The sequence below is a fragment of the Gymnoscopelus microlampas genome, assembly GCF_963454915.1.
Source record: "Gymnoscopelus microlampas genome assembly, chromosome: 17".
In the NCBI taxonomy this organism is placed as follows: domain Eukaryota; kingdom Metazoa; phylum Chordata; class Actinopteri; order Myctophiformes; family Myctophidae; genus Gymnoscopelus; species Gymnoscopelus microlampas.
In genome coordinates, this window is record NC_139954.1 from 30,831,684 (window position 1) to 30,850,067 (window position 18,384).

Below are 18,384 nucleotides of genomic sequence, written 5' to 3' on the forward strand. Positions count from 1 at the left end.
ATGTTTTAGCTGTATCTTTTATCATTGTGGTTGTGTTTGTCTCATTCTGTTATTTACACAATGTAACTCTGCTTTGGTCCCGTTTTAGCCAGGACTCACTTGTAAGAGAGGTTTCATACCTCAATGTGATTTATTTCCTGGTAAAATAAAGGTTACAATAGATTAGAGAGTTTTAGTCTTAGTCACTTACCATGGTGGAGTGTCAGGGCAGTAGGTCAGGTGCAACCTTAGGCATTTAAACTTAGTAAGAACAATGGTTAATGAATTATAACACAAATAGATATTGCTACAGTACATAGGCACAACACATACTGGTGAACTATGCATGTAATATGGTTTTATTCATTGAATACAGTCAGTACACAATGAAAGTGTGCCTGTGGAAATGCTTGGGGCATCAAAACGCTGTGTTCGGTGCATCAGTATAGAAGATAAACTTAGTATAACAGTATTGATAACCTGATGGTACACAGTAAAATCCCTGTGTTAATTTAACTCAGAAGAGTGTACGTTTGCTTCTTTTTAAGTTCACTTTTTCATTTTTTTGCACTTGATCATCATTTGACAGCACAGATGTCTTACATTACAGATAACATTTCTGCATTGATTTCAGCATGTGGACTGGGTTTACAGTTTTTCTAGCCCAAAGACATTGGTGTCCCTTTGGTATCTCTATTGCTGACATCTTAAATTCAATCATCAATGAATTACAGTACATTCAAATTGTGTCTTGGTGTTTTGCATGGCTTATTGATAACTAAAACAAAATATGCACACAGAAAGGTGAAGTCAAGTCAAACTGGATTTTATGAAAAATTAAGAAAAGCTTTTCAGAGACCTTCAAATTAAATACCGTTTACACGCTCTTAAACTGACATTGAGTCAGTTTAAGACACTGACGCAAGAAAATAAAACTTTTCATTTGACCATTGTTGCTGTCATTTAATGACTGAGAGACAAGGTAGCAATAACATTGCTATAGCCATTCAAGTCAGTGCACGAAGTACAATCAGACTTTAGACAATCAATGAATGAATACAATTACAAGGAATCGAAACTCTGACCAAGGCACCATAATTAGTGAAAACATTAGTGAATATTCTCAGGTTCATGCTGTCTCCAAGCATATTCCAATTAACTAAACCTCACAGAGAGACTGGGTCCTAAAGAATACATTAATAACATCTTAACTTAAATAACTTAAGCCAGCGATAATTTATTGCTCTAAGATAAACACATGCAATATCTCAACACTTCCTAGTGCCAGAGTAGGATTGACGCTACCCTAGAGACTGAGACGCATACATAGTGGAGGGGGTAATCAATAAACAGCCACACAGTAATATGCTGCCAATAAAGGCACAACCTGCCTTGCACACTTGCTTCTTTTCTGTTCTAGTCCAAAGGACAGTGCCAATCGAACATAGCACATACTTTGAGAAGACCTGTAGAGCGTCTAATAAGATTTTCTCTTTTTTTACCATAAAGGACCAATATGATTTTTGGTCTCTTTACATAGTAAGGGATTTGGTCAGTGATGGCAAAGCGCAATGTCACAGTGCAGGGTCAGAGCAACTCTCCAAGCCGTCAAAGTGATGTCTCAAAGATGACATGGACCTCCTCAGCACAGCACGTGTCTGTCACTCCGTTAGGCAGACTAGGACGGCTTTTGTTTGTGTAAACCTGGAAGGGTATCAGGGAAGCAGTGTCATAGATTATGAACGCACAGCCCAATCTGAGCTGAGATCTGATTTATGACAGATTCTGAACCGCAGCAAAGAGATTTGATACCCACCAGAGCATGCAAAACGTGGTTTATTTAGTCTTGAAACAACTGTGAAATTCAGTATTTGAGATAATCACTGAAATTCTCCACAGACTTCATTTTCTCCAACAGTGGCTTCTAAACTGAGCAATGTGACACAATTTGTAAATCGGCTCAGAAGATAGTGATGCTCATTCGAAATGTCCATGGAATGCTTGTTATTTCCTAACACAAAAAGGCTACGGCAAGCCAACAATTTCAATTGTGCAAAAGTCATGAAAAAGGAGTGAAACAGGTGAAAACAGGTTTGCCCCAGCATCAGATATACCGCCAACTCTGGGATTCTCATTCAGGTCCGACAAAGAGGCGAGGGGTTCGTATCAGATTATTTAATGTATTTAAACCTTGACTGACAACTATAGAAACTTCACACTCGGCTTGTGGACCATCTCAGTATTTAATAAGTGGTGCTAGACAGTTATGGATGTTGCAGTAATCTGATCTAAGGAGAGCACCCTACAATAAAGAATGGTAACGTAAGGGCTTGAACAATGTCAGTACCAATCCACCAGTGTGCAGGGTAAGACGATACCAAATAATACCACAGTGTGCTGAGTCTTTGAAATCAGTATTTCACCCATTTCACTCTCCGGCTGAGGAGATACAGTTGTGCTGATAAATTTGTGCGAGGGACAGAGAGAAAATGAAAGGATGCCTACTTTTTCTTATTTCACAAAGACCTGTTTGAAGTTGCAATATGGTATCTGTAGTCCCAGACAGATGCACATAAAAATGGAATTGAACAATGAATAGCCAGCTCTTATCTTAACAGAATGTCTGAAGGGGAATACATCACAAATGAATTTCACAGGGGGGGAAATATGGACATTCTCTATTACAGTAATCCCCATAGAAAGTTTATCCCAAATCGCAATGAAGTTAAACCCAATATTTCAAAATAGATATAAGGCAAAGAAAGCTGCTTTTCTAGAATCATCTCAGAAATTATCTCAAAATTACATTTTGGGAAAAGAAGATTACATGGAGGGCTTCCAAGATAACATCGGAGGATGTAAATCTACAAAGGGGCAATTTCTCTCATGAAATTAATGTTATGGTGCAGAAATGCTCCAAGTAGGCATTTTAAATTAAAATGGTACTCAAGCCTCTTTGCATTGTCAGGGTTATACACATGGCTGTATTATTTTGGAGGTGAGCAATGAAGTCTGGAGTTAGACGCAGAGTCTGGGATTAGTGTGCCATGGCTGGACTGTGTTCGGTGACAGCACAGGGAGGGTGCGGTTACCTGTTTGGCTGTGCGGAGCAGGGAGGCAGCCTCGGCCTTGCCTGTCTGCTGGACCATCTGGTATAACGCTCCATCCTGGTTCTGAAGCAGCACATAAGGCTCATCATATTCCTGGATCCTGCCGGCATCCAGAACCTGCAATCACACACACACAAGGCAGGGTGTGTGTGCCGCCACCTGTATACTTTAGTGCTTGAAAACTAACATTTCAGCTGTTTCAGTGCTGAGTGATGCATGCAGACAGTGCGGGGCGAGAGGGGAAACAGTAGTTCTCTGCACCTTGGAACCCTCCATTTCATGTGACTCATGCTGACAGCAAACACTGGGGGCCTGTGTTGTGCTGTGTAGAGACACGGACAACGTGCATCGCCTGTTAGCCGTGTGAAAGTGTAGTGCGCTGACACTGACAGACTGGAGATCAGTCATTTATCCATGCATTTATCCAGGCATTTCAACAGCTCAAGGGTGGTCCTCAGTCAAATCCAACAATGACACCTTCCACACACTCAAGAAAATGACCATAATTTCTCTGTCATCACATGCCATGTAAACCACTCAAAGACTAGCTTTAATTCAAGAAGCGATGAAAGGAGTACCATTATATTAGAGACAAATTTAAACAAGAACGATCCTCCTTACAATGAATGAGTGATTGCTTTGTAACAATTGAAGCCTCATTTTACAGAGCATTGAGTTATGAAAGGGAGAATTCTGCAGACAAAGCTATAATCGACAGTTTAGTAGAGGGGTAGGCCACGCTGCTTCCATTCTTGGGGGTGGAGTGGGGCGTGAGGGGGAGTAGAGTAGGGTGGTAGAAACATTCCAAATGTTACGTCATTCAATGTCAAAACTACGCCACAGCTCTTTATGAATTTATGACGAGGCAACTCAGGTGTTATCTGTCAGCCTGTTCTCCCAGACAGCATGGCAATCTGGGGGCCGTTTAACACAAGCGTAGGTGTGGAACAGTCCCTGCTGTGTGATATTTGACTTTTCTCTTCAGTCCTCTCAATGACCAAGTGGCCAGGAGGTCAGTCCCTGCCCTCATGGACAGCAAACAAATGCTGCCACAAATGGCACTAATTGGCACCTCTGCAGGCAGTGGCAAGAAAAGGCCAAAGATCAAGTGGCACGGGGCACATGCTGGGCTGCTAGCTGTGCGGGAGCGCATATTGTGAGGGGCGATATTGGCTCATACAGAACACATCAAATATTATTCAAATCTCTGGAGAGGCTGAGTACTACACTGATAGGAAGAAGTCACTGTCAGATGGTATACTCTAGTTTATTTTGATATCTACTCTTCTGTAATTGGTCTGAATGCAAGATGGGCATCTTGAGGGACTTTATAGTGCATCTTGTTTTGAATACACATATGGTATAGCAATATGCAGTATCTCTTTGAGGGCAAGGTGAAAGCTTTTTTCAGTGGCTTTTACAGTTCAATATGTGCTATTGAAACAGCTTGTATGAGAGGAAAAGGTACAACTGGCCAAACTAAAGTTTTTGTCTTTCTCTCATCTGCTTCTTGTCTCCGTTATCTACTTCCCTTTAACCCAATTATTGATCATGAGTAGTCTCTCATTTAAACTTTATTAATATGAATAAGCTACAAAATTGATACACTTTCCCCATTGTGCTCTTAGGCCTAATTAATGCTTCAGCGACAATAATAACTGAAAAATGTCAATGCGTCACTTTTTTTCAGTTTAATATACATTATGTTTGCCGCACAACTTGCAGCACAACATTTTGCTGGCGCGGCATAAATCAGGGTTTACTTACCAGTATTCTGTCACAGTCAATGATAGTGTTGAGCCGATGAGCGATGGTGAGGACAGTGCATTCCCGAAATTTGTCCCGGATAGTCTGCTGGATGAGGCTGTCTGTTCTAAAAGGACGAAGGGGAACAAAACACCTCAGCAGAAACAAAATTCTCTTCCTATAGAGCCTGAAGGCAATGGCTTTACTTGACACAAGACAATGGCACAAAGCAAAGGTATGTGCAGCTGTACAGACGTTTGTAAAGTAGAATACTAGAAGACCTTGATTTCACAAAGATGCAAGTTGGAGATTATATCGAGTTACATTGTTGCAGCGCGGCTTCTACACTTGGACGTAATGAGCCTCCTTTTGTGTTGTTGTTAAGTAAGGATAATAGCTGATTAGAAGCGCATTAGATATTGGTATGTTACATGTATAAAGTAGGAACGCTGTGATCGATTTGGCAACTGACAGGTATTGACATTACAGTGAAAAGAAGATTGATGATCATGTTTTGCATCGGCCTACTCTACTGTTCCAATCTGATTTTGAGGATCAGGAAATGCATCCTTTTGCACCAGAGACTTGTGGTGTTGTTGTTTTACATGCACCTGATAACAGTGAAATTCTTCAGGTTGCAGGATTGCTTTTCAGTCATCAGGGCCCGGGGGCCAACAATTAATTCATGATTTTAAAAAAGTCCAACTTCTTTTTGAACTGCACTACTTAAATAAATCCATCCGTGAAAGATGAATGAATACAAAATTTGACTGATTTACTTAAAATGTCAGAGGTTTGTGTCGCCTAAAACAATTCCACATGGATTGTCCGAGCAATGACATCGCTGCAAGCTCAAGTGCCCTCTGACCTTGGGTCCACATTAGCTGTGGCTTCATCAATGACGAGAATGCGGTTTTTCCGTAGTATGGCCCTGGCGAGACACATCAGCTGCCTCTGGCCCATGCTGAAGTTTGAACCTGACTCGGCCAGCACCGTCTCCAGCTTATCGGGCAGCTCCACCACCGCGGCCCTTAGTTGCACCTGCAGAGAGGGAGACCAGAGCCCCAACCCTTCATTACGCCTGCATAAAAGGCCTCGTGTGAGGATGTCTTTAAAGAGCCATCCAAACACACCCATTAAGCGCCTGGCACAATGCAGGGCCAGGTCCTCTGATGACCCTGGTCAGTGCTCTCTTGTGGCCAGCCTCGAGCTTTAATCCAGGCCACCAAACCCATTCAAACGTAGGACCAGGAGCTGGAGCCCTTCACTGTGGGGAGAACCTTCATCCCCAGTTGGCCTGACTGCCCAAACATATCTCCCCCTGCATTTTCAATGGTTCCCAGTTACAAGCCGCACATTGAGCTGGGCCCCATGGCCCCTAATGGGATTTCCCCCCATGACTTGTGGCGAGCAGGGAGGCTGAATGGCAGCATTGTGCAGGGGGACAGAGGGATCCCCCCCTGGGCCGGGTAAGGGGGAATCATTCAGAGACACGCTGGAGTACCTCTTGGAGTGCATTCCACAGGTCCTCATCTGTGTGCTGGCTGAAAGGGTCCAGATTCACCCTCACGGTGCCCGTGAAGAGAACCGGGTCCTGGGGATGGATGGATATAGAAAGAGAAGGCCGTGGCCGGTTAAGATAATGACAAGGGGGAAGATGTTTGAAAGGGTTAAGACAGGCTTTGTAGAGCGCCGCTAGGCTATGTGTGAGGGAGAGATGTTCACAAAGGACTTGCTACACTCGGGAGCCCTATTCAATACCCTGGCCCACTATGCTTCAATAAGTTGATCTTTTTACTTCTAAAAACTATGTTTTGTACCGTGGTCTCAGTTGAAAGAATCTGTGCAGAGGTGGTCAGACCACGGAAGCCGAATATATAATGGAATACAAAAAGACGCCATTGGGTCAGTGTTAAGTTACAGAGCAGTGTTCGTGTTTGTTTGTTTGTTTGCAAAACAAAAGAACCTTACAGTGTCAGATACACTGAATTGTGTCAAACACACCAGAAACCATCACGAGGGGTTATCACATTAGCTGACTGTCTTTGTTAAAGGACAGGCTGAGGTCTCAAGCAGCTGGGATTCCTTGCATATGTATTTATGGTGAGCCACACACCTGTATCAAGGTTCAGCCACACAGTCGTCTTTAAGAAAGCAAATAAAGCTCTTTATTACAGTGCAGAGGGAACTGTGTGCCGGTCTACAGGCACTGTTCTCGCACGCCTCTCTGTTTCCTGTCAACCTGATAAACAGAAGCAGACCTCTTTACGCCAGGTCCTATATTTATTCAGAAATCCTGTTCCAACATTTAAGTGATTTATTGAACACTTACTGGGACTCTCCTAACAGACCATAAACAGAACGTCATACACCCCTTGAGGAACAATATAACTTCTAGATAAGGCTTTCATAGCATCATTTCCTCATTGTTTTATCAATGAGCAAATACAGCGGGGTTTTCTTCTGCAACACAGCCCTGAATTGATGGCACTTTAATGGGCATAATAATCATTTGAAAAAACATTAACGAGTGTGAATGGGTCCATAAGAGCAAAAGATAAAACAGGGTAACCAGCAACTGTCCCCACTGAGCCAACATCCACTACTGTCAGGGAGCCATTGTGTCTTCAGTACAGGCAGGGTAATGTGATAAATCATGCTTACACAAGACATTAATCTGACCTCAAATCAAGATAAGAATATTCACCTGGCAACTGCAAGATTAGGGCAGGAGCAATAGTTAAGTATACAGTAATTGCAAAATCCCAGGGTGCCCATACTTATAGAAATTACTCCTACAAAATGCTGAGTGTTCCTTTAACTTACAGGTACATTTTTACACTTTCTGGGGCAAATTCACAAAAGGCCGCTAAACCTGCACAAATAAGACAAAAAGAAAACGTGTAGTTCTCAAAGCACCCGCAAAGGGTGAGATGCAAGGAAGTAACATCTTGCTGCTCCAGTGCTAGTTGCACATATATTATATTATTAGATAATACAAGACCTGTGCCCGTTGGGCACTGGCCTACTCTGGAACAATGCATGAAAAGCATGCCCCACCCAGTTATGCAAACCCGTTGTTCCCATCTGTCTGTCTGTGTCCCATATATGGAGTTCTGTGTCAGGCATGGCCAAATATGGAGTCCGTATGACATCAGTACTATGAGGTCACACTGACGATATCATGGTACTCCATGTATGGGGATTTGCGGATTTATCTATATTTTCTTGTACCCATCTGTTTGCTTGAGTCCCTTTTTCTCATAAGTGGAGTTCCCTGGTGTCATATGAACATGCCCAATTATGGGCATATCGTTTGATTCGGTGGTTCTGGACAACTGAATATCAATACATGGGCATAATGGTTGGATCGCCGGATCTGTACAACCACACTCTCTCATGTCTTTGCTGGACAGCCGCTTCTCTGACCGACTGGAGGCCAGGCACGGCAGTCCCTCGGGTTGTTGGCAACGCGCACGCAGAGTTTGAAGTCGGTCGTTTGGACGGTTCTCGAGATACGTGAACTACAAGACTGACAGACACAGTTAGAGTTAAATTAGCATCTTCATTTATAATTTATCAGTGATAAAAGGCAGTGTGTGTGTGTGTGTGTGTGTGTGTGTGTGTGTGTGTGTGTGTGTGTGTGTGTGTGTGTGTGTGTGTGTGTGTGTGTGTGTGTGTGTGTGTGTGTGTGTGGCGCATAACTCGAAGACCATCTTCTTCAAACTTGGCATGCGTATCGTCATGGCAGTTGTGCTGAGTGAGAAGTCGGACCGGCGGTTGTCCAGAACCGAAAATACTAAAATGTCTGTATCTGTCTGTCTGGATATCTGGATATCTCTGTCTGTCTGTCTGTCTGTCTGTCTGTCTGTCTGTCTGTCTGTCTGTCTCTTCTATGCCCATATGTGGAGATCCCAGATGTCATCAATATGATGCTAAATGTACATCTATAACCTGTGCTTCACAATAAAAATATTTGAAACATAATACTGACGTCAGCTCCCCACGTATTCTGTGATGGGTTTTGGACTCAACTCTAGGAACAATTATGGATTAAAATGAAATCCATAATTGTGCAGGGTTTCCTCAGTCAAGGTGGCCGCAGGTAGTCCTGAAAGTGCAGTGAGAAGCATATACAAGATGTGGCTTCCCAACATGTGTACCTAGATTCACCAGTAAATGGAGCTATGTAATTATAAGTAACTAGACCGATGCCGGCCTACTCGTGGACCAAGCAATCCTGGAACGATGCCAGTTGGGAACGCATGCCCCACCAGTTATGCAATACCCGTTGAACCTGTTGTCAGAGTACTCACTGTACATGTTGTTAGAGTACCCAGTGCGGTACCCACTGCTACCGTACTAATAACGTTAGATATTACAATCAACAGGTTATTTATATGAAGGGGCAGTTGCCTATTCGGGTACGATACAGTTGCCCCATCCGTTTATGCAATACCCGTTATACTTGTTGTCAGAGTACCCGGTGAACCTGTTGTCAGAGTAGCCAGTGCGATACCCACTACCATGTGACCGATCGACTAAATGGAGATATGGGGATCTTCATATTTGCAGTACCCTTTTATGCCCACTTATTTATGCCCACTTATATCGGCGTAGCAGCACAAAGGTGATGCAAAGCTCTACCAATCCATGAAGCCGATGGGTCGGATTGGCAAATCAGGGAAATCGGTGCCTACACTCCCCCAATACACAGAGATTTGGTGCGTCCTCCACAGACCCACGGACAAACAGGTACAGACATTTGTGTGGCACTTGCCAAGTTTGAAGTCAGTCGGTCCAATATATGCGCATGAACAAAACGGTCGGATCTGTGGCTCTGGACAACCGGATCTCCATATATGCCTATATATAGGCATATCAGGTTTGTTTATGGTTATGTCTGAGTCATAGTGACATGCCGATGCTTGGGCGTATCAGGTTTGTTTATGATTATGTCTGACTGAGTAATAGTGACATGCCGAGGGTGCTCAGGTGGGCAAAAGTCAGCAGAACTTGTACTCTGTACAAGTGAGAACTGGCCCAATTCAAGCACTGTCTGTAACATCATTCATGAATAGTCCAATTTCCAGAAGTAGCCTAATTGAAATAAATGATTAAGCACAGCCCATCTGCTCAACCAGAGAACTTGTGTGGCAGCGCAGTATAAAATATTTTTTGGGGACAAAAGAGTGTCAAATTGCAAACGGATGAGTCCATTAGCTCTAATAAAATTTACCGTTTTGATTACTACACTGGCATTGTCAGTGCTTTTGCTTGGCACCAGCTCCATAAGCTCCTCTGTGGCAGTCATAGAGGCATCACCAATAGTGTGTGGCACAAAGCCACCATTTATACTTTGGCACATGGATAATTGCAATCAGACGCAAAACTCAGGTAAATTGCAGTCAGCTGAAAAACTTTATGGCCGTGTTTGCACTGTGATATTATTAGCGCAATAATATTATTTTGTTAATCAGACATTGAGAAAAGGCTGATGGTAGTATCAGTGGCCACAATCCATTCTTTGTGAATTCTCCCATCAGAGTTAAATTAGGCTTTTACAGTGTACCGTGGTCATAATTTGGTAGGTCATAGAAATAGAGGTCATAGAAACAGAGCCAATGATGTGACTACAATGTAGTGTTAACAAGCATGTAATTTGTGATCATCTGCAACCAGCACCCGGTTTGCGCTTTTTGGACCAACAGACAGACTGGCTGACCAACTGACCGACTGAGTGGCTTAAATTAGCTGTGTGGTCACAGTAAAAAATACACATCTCAACACATAATCACATGGGACCAGAGACTTTAGAGTAACAACCATTTCTGACCAATCCCATGGAAACAGAAGAAATTAAGCTTTCAGTTGTTCATCCTGATTTCTTTTGCCTTAGAAAATGTTCCACCTCCTTACTTCCAATGAGCTTTTCCCTCTGTCACCAGAAGACTGCCTTGTCATTAAGCCAGCTGAAGTCCCAATTCAAACTAGTGACACACTTTAATTGAGGATTCAGTGTTAGGTTGGAAAAACTGCTTTCAAGCACAGCTTTCCATAGGCCGATTATGTGCTCCAACAATTCGAATCCCCCTGTTTGCCACAGAATTCTTTTTCTCTCTCTCTCTCTTTTAATACTAAGAAGTCATTCCTGAGAATTCAATAGAATCTGAAATGGATCCTTTTTAATGTCACATGCTAATAAAAGTTTATCATAATCAAATCTGTGGGTAGGAGGGCAAATAATGAAACTCCTCACTGGCAATGTATGGAATACATATCAGAATCTGACGATTCCACATCACAAGGTGCGGCAACAAGCATTTTGTATAAAGATATTTTCCATTTCCAAGGCTGACTGAATATCACTTTAACTCTGAGATAAGGCAAGAGAATAAAAAGGTTTCCAAATGTATATTTGTAGAAACCTCTTTTCATACAGGGAAGCTTTGAAAAATGGAGACAGAAAAAAGGGAGAATCTGCTCTTAGTAATACTGGTAATACCCCATATCATCTTAATACAGTACCGCTTGGTTATGTGGCGCGGCTGCTCGAGTGTTCAAAGTTATAATAATAACCCCTACAACCCCAACCTGCCACTTTGTGTAACTCTCTCCCCATGGCAGAGAAACAAACAGTAAACATCACATGAAGCATGCATCACAACCATCTCAAAACTAGTTTGGAACAGGAGGTAAAACTTTATCGAAAGCCAAAAGCCACAAACCTATCAAAGCCACAGAAAAAGCATTAATAAACCTTTTTTCATTTTTGGCTGCACTCTACAAAATGTTTAAGACTTTGGCTAAGTGACGGTGTACAGGGGAGACTATATCACTGAGGATGGGGTGGAGTTGGGGGTGGGGGGGGTTTCTCCTAAGCAGCTTTCCCATGTTTGGGGGGTAGAGGGCTAATCCTCTGTCAGGGATGGGGAGCTGCTCTCTTCGCAGTACAGGCCGTGGGAGTATTCTCCCCTCCCTCCTCTCCGCTGACACTCACCCGCAGGCTGGCATTTTCTTAATGCCGTATCACTTTCAACAAGCGGAAATAAAGTTAAACTGTCTCAAGGCATCTGTTTGTCTCACTTTCAGAAATCCCCTGAGTGACGACTGTAATTCTCCTCACCCGTTTTTGTTTTTTTTCTTTTTTTAAAGAAAAAAAAGGCATATAAAATAGCAGGCTGAGGCGTGGAGGTTACTGTTGCATAGTGTTGATCTGACAGTGACTATGAAACTTGACTGGGGGAATGGCAGAGATATACTGTTGATACTTCAAGAAGAAGGATTTACTGTAAGATCTAAAATCCTGAGTTTTAATTTCACACAGGTTGTTTCTACACTGAGTGTAGAAATGAGCGTTTCTGGGACCATTTTTACACCCTCAGAATTAAAATTTGGAAGTTTGTGGAAAGACAAATAGTACTGCATGCTACAGTACATTATACGCAGTATGGCACGCCATTACACACAATGCAGGCTAAAAGTGAGTGCTTAACTACCTAGACATCTCTGATAACACCGATTTTTTTTTGCTTTTTAAGCTCATCGCATCCGGCTCTAGCCTTTGGTTACTGTATACAGTTTCACATGCTAAGACAGAGCAGCTGGGACTGCAGTATATATGTGTCAGCTCAAAGAGGATACCTGTGGGATGATGGACATTTTCTGGCGCAGGGTGTGAAGACCAATCTCCGAAGTCAGAACACCATCCACTGCAATTCTGCCTTCAGGCTCTGCCAGCCGAAATAGGGCAGAGATGAGCGAACTTTTACCGGCACCAGTACGTCCCACAATGCCAACCTATATTAAGAGAGATGAGAGAGAGATCATTCATGTGTTTTAATGATATTTTCCTGCAATTCCAGCATCTACAGTATGACACAATATTGGACATTACACAATATTGGAGCATTGGCTCTGCCAATGCTCCAATATTATGGTTCTATTGTTTCATTTCATACAAAATATCACACTTGCACATGCCATATTTTGTGGCTACTTTACAACCACAGCCTTTTCCATCCTTGCTCTGATTTTGTTTACCACTAATTTATCAATAACTCTATCCCGTTTCTTGAATTTTATCACTTCAAGGTCTGTTCCTTGTGTTTTCCCTGTTTTGCCTGATACAGTGTGCATCCTGCTACCTGTCTTAGTCCTAAATGGGTTGCCACGAAGGTAGCACATTTCAACAAATTCATGCACCCGAGACATTGAAATTCTCTGTTCCAACTATATTTACCACATGTTGTGCAAAGGCTCCATGATGAAAACTACAAAACATGCATGACTGGATCACATCACAGAAAATAAACCTTTAAAAAGGTCCTATGACAACAAAATAATAATTCAAGGTCCTTCCAACGTGTTTTAAAAGATTTTATTTGCTATATCCGTTCATTTCCACACACGCATGCATGCAAACCCGAAAGCCGTTTCCATATCCGTTCTAGACCGGAACTGCACCTGGAAAGCGAATTGATCCCAATCTACTTTCAAGCACAACCGTAGCCCCTTTCGCTAGTCACTTACTTTGGGCGCTTTCTTAGTTTCATCAATACAAATAAATGAACTACCACCACCACAGAGCTTGTGGGTTCGAATCCACCGTGGTGCATCCGGCTTTGTCGGGCGTCTATGCAAACGCAGTTGGCCCGTGTTCGATGGAGGGAAGCCTGGGCGGGGAGGGTGATATTGGTCATTGCATGTACTCCTACGGGCTGTGGGGGCACCTGTCAGCGGGGAGTGTTGGGCGGGAGGAGTAGGACGAAGGCGCTACATCCTCCTGGTGGGGGCTCCTCACCGGCAGGTGAGTCAGTAGGATACGACAGCAGTGACAACACAGAAATGTGTGTGGGGAGGAGAATCAATTGCCATACGACGACTAAATTGGGGAGAAAAGGGGTAAAAAAAATTGTTGGCTACTCTAAAAGAAGAAGAAATAAACAAACTGCTTCATAGTGGTACTGATTGCAACAATGCTTATGTAACTAAGAAATGTGTGAGGAATCTATAATTTTATATACACAGATATACAAATAAAAAGACAACTTAATTGCAAAACTTGGACATTTCATGTCAATTCTAATGTCTCCAAATTCTATCCTGAGATTCTGCCTCTGACTCGCTCTATTTTGCATGGTCTTCGTCAGAGAGGAGATGCTCTCTCTCTTGTCATATCAGTAGTTAACGAGACAGTCAATGAACTCCAGTGACATTAAAAAGAACAGCAAACCACTAAGCTTTACAACACAGAATTTGATACTATCATAACATATGCAGAATTCTTGTGCTATCAACATTGTTCACGCATAGATCAGCCACATTTTCTTTTACTTTCACCGACACTGGTGAAAAGATGAGAAATGGGAAGGGCTGATGGAATATGACATTGCTCTCTCAATTCAGACAAAGACTACAAAGAGGTGTCTAAACTTATAATCTGTGAAACACATTGTACAATCACTGTTTATCTATACTGAAATGTCAGAGCAGCAACTGCATCTTTCATCTTGGTATTAAATATCCTTATGTCTGTACCAAGCAGTTTCTCTGCGGGCTTAGGTGTAGGCTATGTGGTATTGTGCCGTGTGTGTGTTTTCTTTTTGTATAATTATTATGAATGTGTTTGCGGTGAGGAATGGAGCAAGAACAATCTTGTAAGTGGTAGGTGCAGGTTTCCTTGTGAAAGGGTCTCAGGGGGACTGTCAGGATGCACAAAGCCTTTCAGCCCCACGGCATGCGGTGAAGATCCCTCCCATGGGCTGTCAGAGCCGGGGCCTCTCCACTTATCAACCCATCCATTGTGAAATCAGCCGCCCTGGCCAACCGTGGCCATGCAAAATACACCCCCTGCATTAAACACAATTTCAATCATCCTCAACCATCTCCCTCTTCCTGCCTCTCTCTGGCTGCTATTTTTTACTCCCCTCTCCCTTCTCCTCATCCCTGTCTACTCCCTCTCTCTCTCTCTCTTATAGTGAATAAACAGTTGTCACCACCAGGTAACTCAGAATGCAAATTGGAACAAATGGATCCACTTGAACAGTCTTAATTACATGATATGTATTCCATGAATCACAAATGGTATAGTCACCGAGATTCGTCGGCACAATATGTTGTCCCCTCAATAATTGATTTGAAAAATAATGACACCTAAGAAAAGAGCAGCACATACCCCCTACACAAACCAACTGCATATCAATGTAAGTCACTGGATGGCACGCAACCAGCGACCATAGATAGTTGAATATGGATAGAAACCTTCTCTCTGGATCTGAAGACAGCGTTCAGCTTCTTGAGGACCAGAGGCCCGTTGGCACTGTAAGAGAAGTCCACTTGGTCAAAGGTGATGGAGCCGTTCTTGGGCCAGTCACTGGGAGGCTGTTTGTCTGTTTCCCAGGGTGCTTCACTCTCCAACTCTGTGTACTCAACCACTCTCTCTACTGAGGTCATCTGCAGAAATTGAGGACTCTCTTTAATTAATTCACCACACTTATTAATATATTAATAAATAAATCAAGCAAGACAAAAGTGTGCCATGAATAATTACACCGTACTACATTATTCTTTGGTGAACATTTATCAAATGTATAACATTTAAATGTATATCTCTGCTAGAAACCAGCTAACTCCAAAATGTTCAATTTTCAGGAAATGACAAAAACAAAAGTGGAGTTTGGAGGTTTTGTTCATCATTGATAAGAACAGCTGAATGGACCTCCAAGCTCACAATGAGGTTGGAGGTCAAAAGGAGGTGGAGCCTGGAGTCAGCAAAACCAGCTAACTCCACCCCCCTTTGGTGGACTTAGCTGGTTTAGCAGAAAGTTTGAGGATCCAATGGAGTTACCTGGTTTTGTCAGAAGCGCTTTTTAATACTTTTCATTGGTTCAATATTTTTTTTATCAACACACAGACGTAAAGGGTGTTCAATCAATAGCACTGATTTATTGAAAACTAGAAAAAGTGCTCCTCGGAGCACAGGTCTCCGCCAGGTCATGTAGGTTGTTGTGGGCCAGCAATGTTTGGAATTCGCCAATCAGGATGGAATATGAAAAATCAGACCGAACCATCTTGATCACTTGACTGTACCGATTTGTAGGAGTAATATGAAAAAGAAAAGTGTTGTCGGTCTCCTGGTGGCGCTATAATAGGGCAATGTTGAAAGGATGGCATTTGTTCCTCAACGTAGTGTGAATGTGCGTAAAAAGTTTCACCGCCATCGGGCGCTGCGTTCATGATTTGCGGCATTTTGTTCAAAACGGACCACTCCTGCAAACTTTAGATGTCAATCTCAGCCAATCAGGATGGAATATGAAAAATCAAACAGATCTGTCTTGATCACGTGACTATAGAGATGATGTATATCGATTTGCATGAAATTTTGATAAAATCTGAAGGCTTAATATCCAAAAATGTGTTTTACAGAAGTCGGCCTCCTGGTGGCGCTATAAGAGGTAGATGTGAAAAAAATATATTTCCTTCGCCTTTAGAGAGTGCACATACAAAGTTTTACACAGTTCGGTGCAGTTCTAGATAAAAACACGAATCGGCCTGTTATAGCGCCCCCATGAGGCTGATTTAAAACATTTCAAGTGGCATTTCTTCCTCGGCCTAGTGGGAATGTGCGTGCAAAATTTCACGGAAATTGCATGCTGTGTTCATGATTTGAGGAGGTGTTCAAAACGGAGCACGCCTGCAAACTTTGGAAGCCATTTTTAGCCAATCAGGATGGAATCTGAAAAATATGAAAGACCCGTTTCGTTTAATGACTATAGAGATACTGCGTACTGATTTGCGGGATTTTTGGACAAAATCTGTAGGAGTACTGTCAAAAAAATTGTTTTGCACAAATCGGCCTCCTGGTGGCGCTATAACAGGCCCATGTGAAAGATGTGGGGCAGAGGTTCTGAATTGGCATCCAGGGAGTGTGTGTGCACAGTTTGGCTGCGATCAAGCCAACAGTGCCGGAGTTTAGCTGGTCACAGACGGACGGACAGACACACAGACAGACAGACGGACGGACGGACGGAGAGGGTGCAAAACATACTCTCTCGCCATGCCTTTCGGCCTGGCGGAGACAAAAATGCAAAAGTGGAAAAATGGAGTTAGCTGGTTTCTGCCCGACAGCAGCGATAATGTTAAACTGATTGTCCAATCAAATCCATGGCAGTCTAAAATCAGATTTATACTTTGTCATATGACGGTGTTGCACCTCACAAAGCATTACAATACATTGAGAGTGTGCAACACCATCATGCAACGGAGTATACGTTTGTCATAACTATAAGTGTTTGTTCTTACCATGTTTTCCACCTCGGCACTCTGTCGGACCCCCCACTGGAACATGCCCATGAGGGTTACTGCATAGGACAAAGCAAGGCCGACAGACCCTGACTCCATGTCTGGGACATCGGAAAAGAGAGGAACCGTCAAAATCACACATTTATGTGTTGATTTTCAAACTTCAAAACTTCATTGCCAAAGGTCAATACAAACAAAAAGAGTACATTTTTCATCACACAGTACCATCTCTGAGGTAAAGGCAGCCAAACACAGTGATGGTGACAAACACTGAGCAGATCCCATCAAGACGAACAGCAAACCAACGCGAGGTGGTCAAAAATAAGAACCAGGCCTCTGTCACAAACAAAGCAAGCACACAGCTTATGTTTCACTGAGACTGTTTACAGACCAGACACTGATGTCATTATTAAGGGTAAAACCAAGGCAGTGTTTCTGTGAATGGAGAAATTCAAGAGCCTTAAGCCTGAGTTATACTTGTTGCATGCAGGTGTCGTGCAAGTTGCACACGGGTGTCACACAAAATAGCTGATTTACAAGCTCACCAGAATATGTTCTGAGCTATTTTGAGTATCACACTTGCCCGCAACTAATCATAAATGAGGCTTAAATCTGTGAGCCCTTAAACTTAAGCATAATGTCTTTTAACCTGTGTGGAGATCTTGGCATGCATCAAACATTTCTTGGAACCTTTGTTGAGCTTTGAAGGCACGGATGGTCCACAGGCCTTGGAGTGAGGAGGAAAGGTGGGAGAATACAGGACTCCGTGCTATACGACATATAGAACAGAGTTACAGTATCACTGTGTGAAGAATAATACATGAACAAATAAGCATTGGCAAAATTAGTCATTCATTTAGTATATCTGGATTCTTGTTTCATTACATTTCTCAAAAAGAGCATAAATAAGTAAGGTTTTTTCATTTGTCTCCTTTCTTAGAATATTAGCCCAACAAAGGCTGTTTTGGTGAAACACACACACGTTTTTATGATAACATTATTATACAAACATTGAAAATGCCCCTAATACCAAAAACATTTTCTACAAAAAGGAAGAGTTGCCATTGAGAGGTCTTTTGTTTGGATTTGGTAGGTTTACAAAGGCAAAAACAAAGCCTCAATGTTTTCTGGGAGCCGTTTAATAGAACTTTTGTTCTTGAAGATGATGGAACCTGTCCTCCCCTGTGCATTTGGGCTCTCCGCCCAGAATAAGGAGGATGAACTAGACCCACTTGGGCATTTTCCC

At 42.6% G+C, this 18,384-nt stretch overlaps 1 protein-coding gene across 1 annotated transcript in view; it reads right to left on the bottom strand.

The window, feature by feature from the left end:
• Positions 1 to 397: 397 nt before the first annotated feature.
• LOC311064725 (ATP-binding cassette sub-family C member 4-like) overlaps positions 398 to 18,384 on the bottom strand; it is a gene marked incomplete at its 5' end in the record, with an annotated part of 39,609 nt that continues 21,622 nt past the window's right edge. Inside the window, 10 exons of the mRNA XM_084084652.1 lie at positions 398 to 1,683; positions 3,072 to 3,206; positions 4,857 to 4,962; positions 5,704 to 5,876; positions 6,340 to 6,429; positions 12,480 to 12,635; positions 15,099 to 15,290; positions 17,139 to 17,239; positions 17,364 to 17,474; positions 17,788 to 17,907. Coding sequence (XP_083940778.1) covers positions 1,588 to 1,683; positions 3,072 to 3,206; positions 4,857 to 4,962; positions 5,704 to 5,876; positions 6,340 to 6,429; positions 12,480 to 12,635; positions 15,099 to 15,290; positions 17,139 to 17,239; positions 17,364 to 17,474; positions 17,788 to 17,907 — 1,280 coding nt within the window. The 3' untranslated portion in view covers positions 398 to 1,587. The remainder of the gene's footprint in view (positions 1,684 to 3,071; positions 3,207 to 4,856; positions 4,963 to 5,703; positions 5,877 to 6,339; positions 6,430 to 12,479; positions 12,636 to 15,098; positions 15,291 to 17,138; positions 17,240 to 17,363; positions 17,475 to 17,787; positions 17,908 to 18,384) is intronic.